The 17,914-nt window shown below is 42.3% G+C and overlaps 3 protein-coding genes across 3 annotated transcripts; 1 reads left to right on the plus strand and 2 right to left on the minus strand.

Moving 5' to 3' along the window:
- Positions 1-1,164: 1,164 nt before the first annotated feature.
- Positions 1,165-2,579, minus strand: LOC102722306 (putrescine hydroxycinnamoyltransferase 2-like). The gene is made up of 2 exons (XM_040525336.1): positions 2,136-2,579; positions 1,165-1,646 (listed from the first exon to the last, which is right to left on the minus strand). Exons 1-2 carry the CDS (start codon positions 2,577-2,579, stop codon positions 1,278-1,280), a joined length of 813 nt encoding a protein of 270 aa, XP_040381270.1. The 3' UTR covers positions 1,165-1,277.
- An 8,307-nt stretch (positions 2,580-10,886) lies between these two features.
- Positions 10,887-13,824, plus strand: LOC102722588 (pentatricopeptide repeat-containing protein At2g03380, mitochondrial). Its single transcript, XM_006656654.3, has 3 exons — positions 10,887-13,235; positions 13,475-13,556; positions 13,737-13,824. The coding sequence occupies exon 1, from the start codon at positions 10,887-10,889 to the stop codon at positions 12,894-12,896; it is 2,010 nt and encodes a 669-aa protein (XP_006656717.2). The 3' UTR covers positions 12,897-13,235; positions 13,475-13,556; positions 13,737-13,824.
- A 532-nt stretch (positions 13,825-14,356) lies between these two features.
- LOC102722869 (pentatricopeptide repeat-containing protein At4g30700) lies at positions 14,357-17,031 on the minus strand. Its single transcript, XM_015837989.2, has one exon. It carries the CDS (start codon positions 17,029-17,031, stop codon positions 14,626-14,628), a length of 2,406 nt encoding a protein of 801 aa, XP_015693475.2. The 3' UTR covers positions 14,357-14,625.
- Positions 17,032-17,914: the final 883 nt, after the last annotated feature.

Here is a 17,914-nt window from a genome sequence, read left to right on the forward strand (position 1 = left end):
TCGTCCACTGCCACGGCGTTGGGAATCTAGATTTGTAATATTTTGAAACAAAAATCTACCTTTGATTCTTTTAGAAAAATAGAAAATAATTCCATTTTTAGTGTGTTTTTTACTTCAATATATATGAATTTGTAGCTGATATAAATGTAATAAGAAGAGCATTTTAGCACTATACGGCGGCCGTAACATGTTTTGTTTTTCTTTGAAAGAAAAGCCAGATTGAGCACTCATCAGGAATGCAGTCAATCGTACAGGGCTAAACACAAACCAAATACTGCCGGACTGGCTCCGAGTACCGACCCATTATTACTTGACCGGTGGAAAATTGGACCGATCAGATTTGCATATTCTGACGTTCGACTGAAGTAAGCACGTAGCATGACCGGTAGTGATGTACATCATCACTACACTCGTTGGAAAATACTCTTATAAGTATTAATTATAAGTATTAAGAAGAAACTAAACAATTACAAATTGGCCCCAACATGTTTTTAGTTATTAAGACCAAAACAAACCGATGGTTTCATAAGAAGGCTAATGCCATCCATTCGTGCGGTCTGTTCTAGTTAAAAACCCATCTGATGGCTTCTGCATATGGACCACTAGAAACCGGATAAACCAGGCGGTCCTTTGCAAACAGCAGGAATCTTGGGAGGTCGTTGACTCGTTGTTCGGTCTTCTCAGAGAAAAAGCGAAACGGCGTATACGTAAAAAAACAAATTCTTTTATATATATATTCTAGGTAAAAATTCAACTACGAAGGTTAAACTTAAATTTAGGTTATAAATATAAACATAAGTAAAAGTGAAAAATGACGGTGCAAGCCAAACCCTTTGTTTGGTATGGTCTATTTAAAAAGTCACCTATCCATCAGTCTTACGATCTAACCTCAGTAACGACTGCCATTTTCGTTTCATAATATAAAATGTTTAGCTCTTTTGGTTATAATGTTTGATTATTCTTCTTATTTAAAAATTTAGTACAAATAAAAAATAACAAGTCATGTTTAAAGTTCTTTTGATAATAAATAAGTCACAAATAAAATAAATAATATTTACATGATTTTTTAAATAAGATAAATAATTAAACATCGTAAAAAAAAGTATGAGGGAGCATGCGACGAACTAACATGAATGGATGACAAATATTTATATTTGCTAGGAAGACAACGGTCCAGCACATATTCCATTTCGAAAAGTACAAAATAAAAAAAAAGGACAGTACAGTGCAGTGCTGTGTTAGCACTCATTAATTTTGGACACGTATGAGTCCAGAAACTACAAATCGAGACGTGCCACCTCGTCGGCGAACACCTTCCTGAACTCCGGCATGCTCTCCGGCTCCAGCGACAGCGCCAGCGCGACGGCGCCGTCCTTCCCCGGCGCGTTCATCACGTACACGAAGCCGCTGTAGTACATGAGCGCCGGCCCCATGAACTCCGGCGAGCCCCACCCGAAGTCGGCGTCGGAGAGCGACATGCCCAGCCAGCTGATGGCGCGGAGGTGCGCCCGCGAGATGCCGCTCCTCGGCAGGTTCATCGCGTCGACGCCCTCCAGGTAGTCCACCAGCGACCGCGCGTAGTCGTCGCCCTGGCTCGTCGCCGCCCGCGCCCGCCGCGCCGCGTGGCCGACGGGGTTGGACAACACCTCCCCGACCGTCGCCACCGTCGACGTGCGGATCACCGCGTTGCCGAAGTACCCCGGCGGCAGCGGCGGGGACAGGCGCGGCCGCATGTCGATCATGGAGTAGAGCCTCGTCTCCGCCTCCGGCGGAAGCGCCCGCGCGCGGCACGCGCACTGCCACACCAGCGCCACCACGGCGCGGAACGTGGACGCTCCCCCGCACTGCGCTTTCAGGGCGGCCACCTGCTGCTTCGTCAGCGTGATGATGGCGCTCGCGTACGTGGACGCCGCGACGGCATGCACCGGCGCCGGCTCGGGCTTGTACTCCGGGTGGTCGTACAGCACCGTGCGCGCCGGCGCCGGCCGCGCGGCGAGCAGCCTGTGTTCAAAGCAGGGTGGCACCGGCGCGTCCCCGTCGCCGCCACCTGCGGCAATGCTCGCCCACGTCTCCACGAAGTGCGCCGCGCTCCTCGCGTCCACCACCAAGTGGTGCAGCGCCAGGCCGAGCACGACGCCGCCGCAGCGCAGGTACGTGACCTGCGCCATCAGCAGCACGCACGGCGGGTTCGGCGCCGGCGCCGGCGCCGGGGGCACGAACAGGTCCCTCATCTCGCCGCACGGCACGAACTCGCTCATCAGGTCGTCGAGCGCGTACCCAGACCTCGCCGTCACGAACACCGCGCCCTCGCCGGTGCAGTCGACCTGGACACGCCCGTCGCCGTCGAGCCCAAGGCGGCCGGCGAGCGGGTAGAACGCCACCAGCGCCCTCGCGAGGCTGTCCCTCACAGCGTCCGCCGCAAAGAACCCATCCTCGCCGCCGTTCGGCCGGTAGAAGTACACCGTGGGCGTGTACCCGCGGCGCGCGGCGAGGTCGAGGTTGGACAGCCAGACGGCGCCCGCCGGCGTCTCCTCGGCCGGGACGACCACCTCCGACGTCAACACATCCACCGTCGCCATCGCACAAGTTCGCTTAATTTCTCGGCGAGTTCTCCGATGATCCTCCGACCGTGTGCCACTTCGTTTGATGGTTTGCGTGACCATTTCTGGGTGGGTTTATATAGAGGTCGTGGCATGCATGCATAGCCATGCAATTCGCGCGCGGGGTTGGTGGCTTGGGTAGTTGGGTTTCACTTCAGCGTGTGAAATGGCTGAGACACGCTGGGTGTGCACACTGTAGTAAATGCCTTGGAGTCTTGCAATCAAAACTTCGTAAGAAAAAGAATGCCTGCCACGTATCACACCAGTCCATTTTTCATTCGCAGAAGATGGCATGGAGTCACTGATGGCCAGCCATCAACTATGTGGTACTTCTGCCGTCCCAGAGTTTTTTTTTGACGTAGAAATAAGTATTAAAAATCGTAAAATTAGTAGAAGGAGGTAACAATAATACCACACAAAATTCAAATAAATTTAAGAAATATTTTATTTTTTTCATATATTTTTTTCAAATTTATCATGGTTAGCACGTTTTACTGTACCATGTTACCTATTGATATCGGCAATGAGGAAAACCTAAAACATACATTAGAAGATACTGTCACCCACATCCACTGTATAGACCAAGTATATTTGTATGTCACATTTCAGTGAAACTAGCATAGAGAGCTAGAAATTGTTTATATACCCAGCAAATCAACTACGCCAAATATTTGCTATGGAAATTCTATTCTCAATATCTATAAAAGCAAGAGAGTTCAACTTTAGTTTTGCCTACGAGCCTAAGCGGCCACCAGGCAATCTCAACATGCTCAAAAGATCGAGACCGTGGATAAAGATCCGTTTGACACGAACAAACATATTGTTTTGTACGAACCTTATCGGTTTCCCATAAACCACACCATTTTGCACAAACAAACGAATTGTTTCACTTGAACGATATTGCTTTTGCACGAACAAATGTATTCTTTTGCACGAATGACACTATTTTCACATGAACCACACCATATCTACTCGACCTAAACCATCTAAATAATGCTGCATGATGAGATTCTAATATTACCTAAATGCATATATTGTCTAACATGGATAGGGCATGGGTATACGATATGCCAAGATTTCATCCATCGTACATCTTAGAAGTTAGACGAGCACATTCGCTCTGATGATATAGGTGGTCGGGGTCGATGAATTAGACTTAGAGGTTATGATGCGTCATGTCGAACCAGAATATTATTGCAGATGGTCGGGGACTTAGGGTCATCTGCTAAGAGTGATTATTACAGACAAGCACCTTACGAGGGCCGCGTACGAAGAGTGGATATCATAGACGGTTCACGTAATTAATTAGCCGTCTGTGATAATCACTCTTCGTAAACGGTTTATTTGGCCTGTTTGAGAATAGGCCTAATATCACAGACCGAAAGAGTTTGGTCGGTCAGCCAATCATCTACATAGGCCCGTTTTGGCCATCTATGTATGGCTAATGTGTCATAGAACCAACTTCGTTATTTATGTCCCATCTATTCACATGCCTTTCCTACACAGTTAAAAATGTGTAGATTGAAATGATTTGTCACCAAAAATGTATAGAGTGAAATGATTTGTTACCAAAATAGAAGATACTATTGTCCAGCAAGAGGAGTAGAACTGAATGTCCATAAGAAAGATAACATATTTAATACGAGTGCAGAACACAGACAAATTGATGGAAAGCCAACAAATGAAGAAAATGACATTGAGGAAAAGGATCACGCCTCAAGAAAATTAATTATATTATTACAATGAAATTGTACAAATAGAGCAATCACTTCATCAAATGGACTTATATAGATGTAGATGGAAATATCTCGTTCAAGGTGCTCCCAAGTTATTCTAGGCCCCTCCATTCTAGGTGATTCAATGGTTGATACAACTCGTACTCTGTAGGGGGTAATAGGCCATCAATTATTTCTCAAGTGAGTTAAAAACTTTTGACAGAATAATATAGAACGCAATATATTTCAATTTAGCACTCTATTTAAATACTTGACCTTTTGACAAACTATTTCTTATTAATGGTATATACTTTGATTATTTACTAACATCCTGCAATGTACAATACAAATATCAAACAATGTGAAAAAAATCATAAAATATTTCAGATTTTGAACCTATAATTGTTGAGAATCAAGTAATATTTTGAAAGCTTAAATGAAATTTCAAACATCCAAGTAGTTTATAATATGTTAAAAACAGAAACCAATAAACACATGTCAAAGCTATAGGGAATAAAGTTTTGATAAATTCAAATTTTGATTTTACAACATGCTTGTTCAGATTTAAAATCCTGACCACTATAACAATTTTTGAAAAGAATCATTTGTAATTAATTTGTAATGCCATGTCAATGTTGACCTCCAGTTTCATAATTTGGGTAAGAAATGATTTTTATTATTGCGACAAGCATTCTATCAATTTATTCAAAAATTAATGTGCTGGTTGATTTGCTTGCCCTTTTAGCCTTCACGGCCACTAGTGAGCAAAACATTGTTTCCAAACTGCCCCTATGCAATGGAGGTCTAGGATTAATCCAAAGTATTGTCTCTTGGGGGAGGTAAGTGAAGCACCTTAAAACAACTCAATACATTGATAAACAGTTTGCTTTCCCATTGCATATAAAGGAAGACTTAAGCACAATTAGATTAATTGTCAGTCCCATAGGGGTTACCTTTTGCATGTGAGTGAAGTGATCAGGACGGATGATCTGTACATTTGATGGAATCTAAGACCAATGACACATATGGGAATAGGCAGATGGAATCTAGGACCAATGACACCAACCTTGATGTGTCCTCTTCTGTCTCTAATTGTTGTAGTGCATTTGATGCATGTTGTATATGGAGCCAAGGAGGCAAATAGCAGTAACAAAATGCAGCATTATTAATTATAGCTATAGGACATAAAGAAACTGTGGCATTTAATTACCATGTCTTCTAGAGAACCTTGCACCAAATCATGCTGCAGCGTCCAAAAGAAGTCGATCGTCTTTACTAATATAAAAGCCTACCACCACATACTTTCATTGTATTTTTATAATTTACCCACTTAACTTTGTAATATTAAAAATCAATCAAATCTTGATGGATATCCATATAAAATCAAATTGATATGGATATTCCTATATAAAAAGGATTGTCACATAACATAATATATGTTTATCTTGTGCTTTGGCATTACATGCACTATCACCATGGCACCATCAAAATTAAAAATATTCTTTGTACCTGCCTAATGTCTTATTTATGCGGATTGCCCATCTACTACTATTGAATTAAAACTGTACTTTTGTGATGTTTATCGGCTCATTAATTTCAGCTTAAGTTATCAACAATGAGTGGCTTTAGGATGTTGATTAAACAAGACGTTCCTCTCTCTCCTCTTTCTCTTTTCCCCTTTTGTTAAATTAAAAATACTACAAGATACCGTTATTCAGCGTGTCACTATTTTTTATGCCTTGATTACTGGTGTAGCCGTGATTTTTTTAAAAAAAATACTACAATAAAATTCTAAAAAATAGTGCAAGCATTTAATTAACTGGGCCAAGTAGAAATTCATAAATTACTCTGGGAAGTGCTTGCAGTACTTGGATAGTTAATCGCTTGAAATTAGGTAAGAAAAACAACGCATGTGTCGGCGTGAGAATTACTCCCTCCGGACAGGATTAATTGGTTTAGTACAAGCAAATTATAAAAATAATAGAGTAAAATACTTATCCAAAACGTCAAACAAACATAATTGGAGGGAGTAGTAAGGAAGTACTGGAAAAAATATTAATTATAGCCGTGATTTCTCAAAGCGAAGAGATATACGGGGACTTAAAAATTATAATAATTATCATAAACTTAGACAGGACATGTAAGTATGACAGTTTCTTAAATCATATGGCAGTGACGAGAAAAGCAAATTAGATCGAGAAATCTATTACAAGTGAGTATAAAATAAAATGGATGAAAACTTCTTAAAACAACAAGACGAGTCTTAGTTGACGTTAGGTCAATGTTTAGTCAAACAGCTATTATTTCCTTGATGATGCAGCAGCTTACGCGGAGAGATAAAAAAATATATATTCACGCACGTCAGTCGAGGCAACTGTATTGTATACCACACCGGTGAAGTTTCGTGCCAAATATAAGCACGTGTATACTGGGGCTGCGTTCGTTCGGTAAGAGGCAGACGAGGGTTATCTTGCATACGTAGTAATAGATAAGTAGATTAATTGATTATTAAAAAAATATAAAATAGATTAATCTGATTTTTTAAATAACTTTTCTATAGAAAATTTTCATAAAAAATACACCGCTTAGAAGTTCGAGAAACGTGTATATGGGAAAAGAGGAGAATCTGGTTAAGCAATCTTGGTGCCGAACATGGCCTGAGTGCTATTATTTAAATTTTTTCAATGATTTCAAAGTCCATCAAATGTTTAGAAGGGAATCTAATAGATTCAAAATTTAAAAGTTAATTACTGAAGTGATTTAAAGGAATCTTTTGAGATCTCTTTCGTCCATGCTACACATTATATAAACGTTTATAGAATATTCTAGAACATGTAGTAGTTATAGAGCAGAAGCACTAGTAGCTTTCAAATGCAGGGTAGAACACATCAATCGTCGTTATTCTTGACATAAAGTTACCTCTTGCATCGTAAAGAATCTCTTTCGATGAGTTTCACTATAAATCCAAATGGAAAAATCATTTTACAAAATCCTAAATTATCACGAGGACTACGAAGAAAAGAGTCCATTTTTATTAGCTCAATTGTTAATTTATACTTTGGCCCCTGAAGGTGGTGTTACATCATCTCTTAAATCATCTTCACATAAACAGTACAGTATTAATAATGTCTGTAACTTTATAGCCTAAAGCTTGTTGGTCTTTACATGATCTTAAATCAACACAAGAATAAATCATGATACCTTTTGTCTATACTATGTAGGATTATATTACCAACAGTATAACTCGATCAACCTGCAAAGTCAACATGGAATCACCCCATCATTTCAACAGAGCCAAACATAACAGAACCAAAAGACGCAACAAAAGTTTCGTCAATTTCCAACATAACCTAACAGAATGGTATGGCTCCGAACAGAACTTCCATTAGCAAAATGGAATTTCGGTTCAATTGAAAAATTCCTGGACTCTATTGCAATTTTGAGGAACTCATCTCAAATAAAATTGTGAGCATCGTGATTTCATGTCTAGGTTTCAAAGTGACATCCCTCTTAACAGTATTACTTTTACCTAATCAAAAAATGAGTCCACCACCTGCCTAGCACTGTATGAGTACATGTATGGCACCCATGTCAGCCTCTCTTTTCTTGCAACTCAAAGCAAAATGAAAAATACAATTTACCATCTCTTTTGCCACCCAATTTATCAACTTAAGGTGTGTTTGGTTGGTGGTCAAGGTGAGATGGGATATGGTCATACATATCTTTAGTGATACGGTGATCCAGATTTATGTTTGGTTGGATAGATGGGATGATCCAATGTTTTTTTGTTGGATGGGTGGGATGAGCATATTTAATTACAAATAAATAGTATTATTAATTAATTAACATAGATCTTATCCTAGATTCCTAATTAGTACAAATTAATCATAAAATATATCTATCGTCACTAATTAACACTAATTTAAACTTGGTAATTACTAATTAATAACAAAATATGCTAATTATCACTAAACAATCACTAATTGTCACTATTAGTGAAGATGGAAGAGCTCATCCAGCCAATTTGGCCGGATACACCCATCCAGCATCTTCATAAAATATTCCCCTCCTAGGCTATCCTATCCAGTTCCACCCGCGAACCAAACACATAAAAAAACTAAACGTACATCTCTCATCGAGGAATGTCCAGCCAACCAAACATACCCTTATTGAATACGCCAGAAACTATCAATCACAAAGACTCAAAGGACTAAATTCTTTTGAACTCATCCTTCCTCATTAATTGTCATTACTCACTACAATCGATTAGAGGCCTAAATCACGACCATTCAACCTAGGACAAGAAGAGAAAGGCATGAATAAAAGAATTACTTAACCAAGAAGTCAGAAGAGGACCACTATAATTTTATCAAGACAAAACCTATCTAGAGTATATTTTTTAGTTCTACCAGAATAATTTTTTTACGGACATTTGGTGCTAATTTAACACTAGTAGAAGTTACTTTTCATTACCAGGGGACCGGTGGTGCCGAATTGCTGACTCGCACAGGGTAAACACTTTGCATCTCTATCGAGGGTAATTTTCACCAATGGAATCGAGAATAATTATTTTACCAGGGATATATTAGCTAATGGAGCGGATTTTTTTACCAAACGATGCTTTTAGGTTATTTTTATCATGGCATGGTGTCATTTTTATTCTAAGAGGAAGGAGGTGAAAAGAGGTGGTGGTGTGGCGCAAAGGAAGGGGTTGAGAAGAAGGTGGAACATAAAAAATAAAAGCTCAGAAAACAAGAGGTGGGAGGTCAAGATGGAGGACTAAAAACATAAAGAGAGTGTGCTGTTAGGCCGACCATAAACTTAGAGTTGGACACGTAAGAGTTTATATGGCAATTTCTTTAAATCATATGGCTATGATGAGAAAAACAAATTAAATCAAGAAAACTATAACAAGTATACAATATAACGGATAAAAACTACTTAGGCCTTGTTTAGTTCCCAAAAAGTTTTCACAAAAATATCACATCAAATTTTTGGACATTTAAATGAACCACTAAACATAGATGAATCAAAATCTTGAGACAAATATTTTGAGTCTAATCAGAACGTAATTAGCCATAAGTGCTACAGTAATCAACATATGCTAATGACGGATTAATTAGACTCAAAAGATTCGTCTCGTGGTTTCCCGACGGAGTCTGAAATTTGTTTTGTAATTAGACTACGTTTAATACTTCAAATATGTGTTTAAAGTTTTGATGTGATGTTTTTTAAAAAAATTTTGCAAACTAAACAATACCTTAAAACAACAAAACGACCAACTAGAAGGGTTGTGTCTTGGTTGACCTTAAGACAACCCTTCTTTAATCAAACGCCTCTTATTTCTTCGATGGCATGGAACCTGATCTTTTCTCTTCGGCTTATGCTTATAAGCTAAATTTTAAATTTTAAATTTAAAGTTGATTTTGTGATTTTTTAATCATGGTTTATTTTTGATCTTGGCTTTTAGATCGCTAAAAGCACATATACAATTTTTTATTTATAATTTATTTTTTATTTATAAATATGTTGTCTGGTTCTTTTTATAAATAAGCCAAATGATCGCCCCCTGGCAGCCTCGGAGAGATAGAAGATATTTAACGCATATTAAGTATTTTACAGTAATAGAGCGGAATCACCGGTAGCTTTCAAGTGTATTGTAGAACGCATCAATGGACATTAATTATTCTTGAAATATGGTTACCTCTAGTATTTTCAAATTAAGCACCCTATCTCTTTCCATGAGATTCACTACAAATCCAAATGGCAAATATCATTTTACAAAATCTTAAATTAACACGAGGACTATGAAGAAGAATGTCCTTTCTTATTAGCTAAAAATTTGGCCCCTGAAGGTGGTGTGACATCATCTTGACATAAACAGTACAGTAATAAAGTGTGTGTAACCTTGAAGCTTATAGCTTGTTTGATCTTTACATGATCTTAAATCAACACAAGTATAAATCAATGGCACTTTGTCTATATCATCATTCCTCAAGGATTATATTACCAACAGTATAGTTCGATCAACCTACAAATTATATGTTGGGTTGGTTGATTGATCATTACTAGTTCCAAACTCAAGGGAGCTAGACAAGATCACAAGGAGGGATGAGGTAAACTTTTACCGGCATGTAAAAATATTCTGGTTTAAATTTCTCAACTTCACAAGGGATGTAATCACGCTGTTTTGATATTAGAAAAATGTAGATAAACATCAGTCCAGTGTTAAAGCAACGAATAATAGTTATTATTTATCTTTCGCAAGGGCGTAGTCCCTGTTCATTTTTTAATAAGATTTTGGATTTTTTTTGCATGCTTTCTAACCTCTTAAATGGTATGTTTCGTGAAAAAAATCATATAAAAGTTCCTCATCAAATTTTTCTAAAGAAAAAATTATTATTTTAGTAGTTAATTCTATTTCACTCTTGAATAATTGTCATGAAATCAGAATCAAAAATCATTAGAAGAAAAGAACACCACCAAAAATAGATTTCTCGAAATTCCAACATGACTGGGCCTTACACCATCGGGCCTGGGCCGTCGGGCAGCCCGAAGCTCCAATGCAGCAATGCACTCCGTCGAGCACCTGGCGCGCGCCGCCGCCGCCGCTCCCGGCGACGCCTCCGCCGTCCTCCTGCGCCTCCTCCCCGCATGCGGCACCCTCCCCTCCCTGCGCGCCCTCCACGGCCGCCTCCTCGCGCGCGGCCTCCTCCGCGGCCTCCGCGCCCGCACCAAGCTGCTCAGCTGCTACGCCGCGCTCGGCGACCTCGCCTCCGCGCGCGGGGTGTTCGAGGGGACGCCCCGCCCGGACGCGTACGCCTACAGGGTCATGCTCGGGTGGCTCATCCACGCGGGGAGCCACGCGGACGCCGTCGCGCTCCACGGGGACATGCAGCGGCGGTGCCCCGCGGCCGCGCAGGCCGACGTCGTGCTGTCCCTCGCGCTCAAGGCCTGCGTCAGGTCGGCGGATTTCGGCTACGGGAGGAGGCTGCACTGCACCGTCGTCACGGCCGGCGGCGCCGATAGCTTCGTGATGAACTGCTTGGTCGACATGTACGCCAAAGCTGGGGACCTGGAGACCGCCCGGAAGGTGTTCGACAGAGTTCCTGACCGGAATGTGGTGTCGTGGACGTCGATGCTGAGCGGGTCCATCCAGAATGGTTTCGCTGAAGAAGGATTGGTGCTGTTCAACGAGATGAGGAAAGACAGTGTGGATCCAAGTGAATACACGATGGCGAGTGTTCTTTCTGCTTGTGCCATGCTCGCTGGTTTGCATCAAGGGAGGTGGATCCATGGATCAGTGATCAAACACGGCTTTTCTGCCAACTCTTTTGTCAGTGCCTCTCTGCTAGATATGTATGCCAAGTGCGAGAAAGTAGAGGATGCTCGACGTGTGTTTGATGAGCTCGAGTCTGTTGACCTTGTTCTGTGGACAGCGATGATTGTGAGGTATACACAGAACAAGTGCCCTCTTGATGCCCTGCAGCTGTTTCTTCACAAGAAATTTGCGAGCATTGTTCCCGGCTCATTTACCATTCCCGCTGTTATTTCTGCTTCTGCTCAGTTACGCAACTTATCCCTCGGAAGATCTATTCATGGTATAGGGGTTAAGTTAGGTACAATGGAGTCTGCTATGGTCAGGAATGCACTTGTCGATATGTATGCCAAATGTCAAGCCTTGCCAGATGCTAACAGCATATTTGAAAGGATTTTGATCAAGGATGTAGTCGCATGGAATTCAATGATGGCAGGTTACTCTGAGAATGGGATGGCCAATGAATCACTGGTACTATTCAACCAGATGAGGATGCAGGGTTTATCACCTGATGCTATCTCTGTGGTGAATGCCATTTCAGCTTGTGTTTGCTTGGCAGATCTGCATGTTGGTAAATCTTTTCATACTTACACGGTAAAGTATGCATTTATGTCTGATATTTATGTCAACACTGCTCTGCTGAACCTGTACAACAAGTGTGCTGATCTCCTATCTGCCCAGAGGATTTTCAATGATATGACTGACCGTAATTCTGTCACTTGGTCTGCAATGATTGGCGGTTATGGCATGCAGGGTGATTTAGCTGGTTCTATTGGTATTTTCAATGAAATGCTGAAAGACAATGTCCACCCAAATGAAGTAGTATTCACAAGCATCCTTTCCGCTTGTAGCCACACTGGAATGGTTACTGCAGGAAAGGAATATTTTGATAGCATGGCACGGCATTTTAACATAACCCCTTCCATGAAGCACTACGCCTGTATGGTTGACGTGCTGGCCCGTGCCGGAAATCTGGAAGAAGCATTGGAATTTATACAGAATATGCCAATGAAAGCAAGCATTAGTGTCTGGGGATCCTTCCTCCATGGGTGCAAGCTACATTCCAGGCTAGAATTTGGAGAAGAAGCCATCAAGAAGTTGGCTGGACTTCATCCTGAAACACCAGATTTTTGTGTGCTGATGTCCAACTTATATAACTCATATGGAAGGTGGGATAAATCTCAAAACATCAGAAGATGGATGCAGGAACAAGGGCTCGTGAAACTGCCTGGATGCAGCTCCATTGGGCATGATAATGGATGATGATGACACAGAGATCTTGCAAAACAGAAAGGACCATGGAGCTGTATTTGTTGGTGTTTGGTAAAGATTTATATGCATTGCTGAGGACATGTGGCAGCGGTAACACGAAAGCAAGAAGTTTTTATATGTGCAAATATCATACCGGTAAAGATAGCCAAAGAAGCAGAACGACAATAAGGCAGTAACACTCTCTGAATGGAGTACCCAGTTCCTTGTGATTGCATTGAAGTTATGTGTATCAGCTCACGAAGAAGTGAAGATCCTTTATTTTCCCCATTGAGCACCAAAAACATCACTTTTACAAATTGAATGGCGTACAGCGAAGCACTGATGGACTAGGTAGGAACAAGCAGACTAGCTTTCCATGTAGTCCCTCCATCCAAAATTATAAGGACATATGAAATTTGAATTTTGCCCAAGAATACTAGGACATCTCTACCCACATACTCATCTTAACCAATAACAATCGTCCATCATTTAATTTTCTTACCTATCTTTATATCTTCACCAATCACAACCTCCATTCTTTCAACCTTAATTATCTTTAAAAACTCCAAATGTCTTGCATTGTTGGACAGAGGGAGTGGTTTATCTCAAAAAAAAAGAGAAAATTTTCGCGTAGTTTGGAAGTAATCTCATGTCAAGAAGGAAGCCTGACAGGTATCTACATTTCTCATGCATTAATCTTCATTTTTTTTATCAACTAACCTACTTAATGCTTTTTTTCATACTTCTAGTTCAAAGACAAATGTTGGACGCTAGTTACTACTGCAGACTAATATAACTTGACTATATTTGACTAATATTGCTTGAGAAACGCTAATATGACACTTTATCCAGTTGCGGCAGGAAGGATGCGTTCATGCGTACTTGGAAAGATGACACCCATCTGCACTGTTTTCCCACACGTGCATGCACCGTCACAACCATCAAATATGCCTCAAGATTGATGCAAAGCTTCAAAGTTCACAGCAGCTAGCCCACTTTCTATTCATCAGGATGCATGTGAACCTTGAAGCACTTGAATGGGTGTAGAAGCCGATAGAAGGCAACTGAACATACATGTGGAGAACTGGAGATCCATTTATCGCTCATCTGCTGAAGAATTTTAAAATGAAGAAGACAAAGAAACCCTAAAAGGAAATGGAGCACAGTTGGGGCGGAGATGTTGCAGTCCTTTCAACATTTTAGGCATACACAGTCCCAAAGAATGTAGAAGCAATAAATTTGTCGATGAAAGAGCAAGCAACTGATATAGAAGATTGCATTCGGCCTGTACTAATTCTTGATAACTTGTTTCACCATTCAATTGGGTACTTGTATTTGCTCATAGTTCTGAACTTCTGATATAGCTTATCTTGTTATTCTACTAGCGATAGAATAATGTATAGTTTTGTTAAAAATAATAGACACAGATTGACATACTGTTTTCCTTTCCTGAGCCAAAAATAATGTATAGTTTTGTCAATCACATCCAACGCTAATTGGCAACTGTATTCACTTTGTGGTGTATTACAAATGTGTTTGTTTCAATACGACACATTGAAGGCGGAATCTGCTACCTAAGTTTATCAGTCAGTTCTGTCAAATTCTCCCGGTCCCATGAAAAATGGCTCTCTACGATTGCAGTTATTAATCCTAGTGCTTCGATACTCTCCAGAGAGTCAGAGACGGTTCTCAAAAGAATAAGTTAATCATATACTCAGAAACCAGAGGCATTTCAGGTGAATCACCAGTAATCTCCACAGGAGCAAACCCCATCTCTAAAATGATGAAACCGGGAAGCATCCCTAACCACAATCAGCCTCTGTGTCACCTTGGAGATGAACTTGGTGGCGTTGTGGCAGTCTAGGCACACCCTAAGATTCTTGATGATCCTGATTTCGGTCCCTGGTTCTGTGCTGAGTAATCCAAAGGCAATTGCCAGCTTCTCGCTGTGAACTTTCACCATATGCTCCTTCTCTTCCTCCTCGACATCGTACAGTGCTGCCTCTGTCTCAGGTCGATACCCAGCCTCAATCATCTTTGCAGTTAACTTCTCCAAGTACGAATAGATGGCCTCAGATTGTGAGTGGGCACGGTCGCCAGACATGAAGACATGCGGCTTCTCGCCTATCTCGATTAGAGTATACCCTGGTGTTTTAATCAGTTTCCTGCTCTTTGCCTCCTGCCTCACCACAGCTGCTTCGGAGTATTGCTTCTTGGATGTGTGCAGATTAGAGAGCAGAACATAGTAGCCGCTATTTTCTGGATCAAGTTCAAATAATTTCTGGGAGGCCAGTTTTGCAAGATCACTATCCTTATGGACCATGCAAGCACCAAGCAATGCCCCCCATACACCAGGTCCAACGGCACTCTTTGGAAATTCAGAGATGAGCTCAAAAGCCTCCTTGAGCTTGCCAGCTCGCCCAAGGAGGTCCACCATGCATGTGCAGTGCTCTATACCTGGACCGATCGCATAATCATCGGTCATTGATCGGAAGACTTCCCTCCCTTCCTCAACGAGACCACCGTGGCTGCATGCATAAAGTACCGACAGGAAGGTAGCGCTTGTTGGAAGAAGGTTTGCATCAAGCATGCCCTTATAGAGCTTCAAAGCCTCAGAACCTTGACCATGGAGGCCATATCCAGCTATCATCGCATTCCATGAGACCACATTCTTGTTATCCATACTGTTGAAGATGCTCCGAGCTTCAGAAATGCTTCCACACTTCACATACATGTCAATGAGTGCTGTCATGACATAGACATTCGGCTCTAAGTCCTCCTCAGCGATAATCCTATGCACCCACTTTCCCAGGGACAAAGCTCCGAGCTGTGCACATGCTGAAAGGGTGCTCGAAATGGTGATTGGATTTGGCCGCACGTTAAGTGCCAGCATTTGCTCAAAAAGTCCAACTGCCATCTCCGTCAAGCCATTCTGAGCATACCCTGATAGCATTGCATTCCATGATTCCATGGTCTTCTCTGCCATTGCATCAAAGGCCTTCCTTGCAGACTCCATATCATTTAACCTACAGTACAAAGTGGTAATTGCTGTCGATACTGGAGAACTGGCATTAAACCCGGACTTGAGGATAAATCCATGTAAACATTGAGCAAGCAGCTCATGCCCAAATGGACTGTACACTGGGATCAGTGCCACCAGTGTGCTCGAGTTTGGCCTCAACCCCAAGGTCACCAACTCAGTAAACAGATCAAGTGATGAACCAACCATGCCATTCACTGAATAGCCAGAGATCAAAGCATTGTAGGCAACCAAATCTGGCTTCTCCATCATGTCAAAGAGACACCGTGCGGATTCCACATGTCCGCACTTGGCATACAGTGAGATCAGTCCAGTCAGAACATGCTCATGCTCCGCCAACCCGCACTTCTCTGTAAAGGCGTGCACGCACCTTCCCATTGCTACATCTGCCACCTCCGCCACCGCTGGTAGGACAGATGCCAGAGTGGTCGCGTCGGGCCTCACAGACCCTGCAGTCACCATCCTCACAAACAAATCCACGGCCTCAAAACCGGAAAACCCAGCCAGCAGCGTGTTCCATAGGACGGTATCCGGTGACAGCACCATGTCGAACACCTTGCGTGCATGGTCGCCTCTGGAGAGCACGATGTACAGCTTGGCCAACGCGGACGCCACGAACGTGTCCGCGGCGTAGCCCGCAGCCACAGCGAGCGCGTGCAGCGCGCGGGCTGCGGGACCTGAGGCGGACGAAGCGACGCCGCTGCCATGGGAGCACGAGCTGGTGAGCGAGGTGGCGGCGAAGGCGAAGGAGAAGGAGTCGGGGCAGGGGAAGAGGAGGCCGGGGCGGAACGACGGGAGGGAGCGGAGCAGCGCGTTGCGGAGGAAGCGGTCGGGGCGCGGGAAGGCGCGGAAGAGGCGGGTGAGGTGGCCGGGAGGGGCGCGGAGGGAGGCGTAGCGGAGGAGGAGGGAGGTGGCCGGGGCGGGGTCGAGCGGGTAGTGGCCGGACGCGAGGGAGACGGCGAGGATCTGGTCGAGGTGGCGTAGGGTGGAGGAGAGCGCAATCAGGCGGAGGTAGGAGCGGCGGAGGGCGCCGGTGCCGGCGCCGTCGAAGAGCGCGGCGGCGGAGGGCGGGAGGAGGCGGCGGCGGCGGGGAGGAGGAGGAGGCATCGAGCCGCGCGGCGGTGCGGGAGAGGGGGAGGTGGTCGTCAGGTTCAAACCTTACATGGTTGATCGTCCGTCCGATCAGAGATGGACGGTCGTGATGGATGTAATCGAGTGATCGGGTTTATGCATTGCGATGACTACCAAATCGTTTGCAGCATACTGAACCCGTCATTTGGACAACATTTTTCAAATCCAAACGGGATTTGAATTGGCCTATGGAATTTCATCAAATAAATGATCCAATGCAATCCATGTAGGGTATCTCTTGAAGCCACTTATTAGTGGCCTCTTCTCCTTCTATTCATCTTTAATTAATCCATATGTACCGTAAGCACTTTTTTCACATGAAAATATGAAGTGAATAGGAGATCAGTATACAATATGGTCTGATTATAGTATCAAGGTTGGACAAGATGTAATGTTTAGATTTCATGATTGTGCATATCCATTCCTATGAATTTTTCAATGAAATGATGTTTTGCAAAATAGATGGAGAAGCAAAAATTATGATTTTATAGGTCTATTTATACAATAATTTTAATAGATCTCAGCAAAGCGTAGAGTATTTTCTAGTAAATTTTAGGATTCCTAGCTCCATTACTATGAGAATTTTTCTAAGTCCCTATCACGTCACATTTTAATATTTCGTCATGTATTTCTACGTTGTTTTAGGAGAGCGAGCGGGGCTATATGCCAGAATGGCGAGCTTCGTGGAATTACGTTCAAATAGGATTTCTCTCATGGTCGTATTTCTTTTCTAAGCAACCTTCCTTTTCACATAGCACTTCTTATATATATATATATATATATATATATATATATATATATATATATATATATATATATATATATATATATATATATATATACAAAAGGTTTTCTAAAA

Source organism: Oryza brachyantha, chromosome 6, assembly GCF_000231095.2.
Source record: "Oryza brachyantha chromosome 6, ObraRS2, whole genome shotgun sequence".
NCBI classification, from domain to species: domain Eukaryota; kingdom Viridiplantae; phylum Streptophyta; class Magnoliopsida; order Poales; family Poaceae; genus Oryza; species Oryza brachyantha.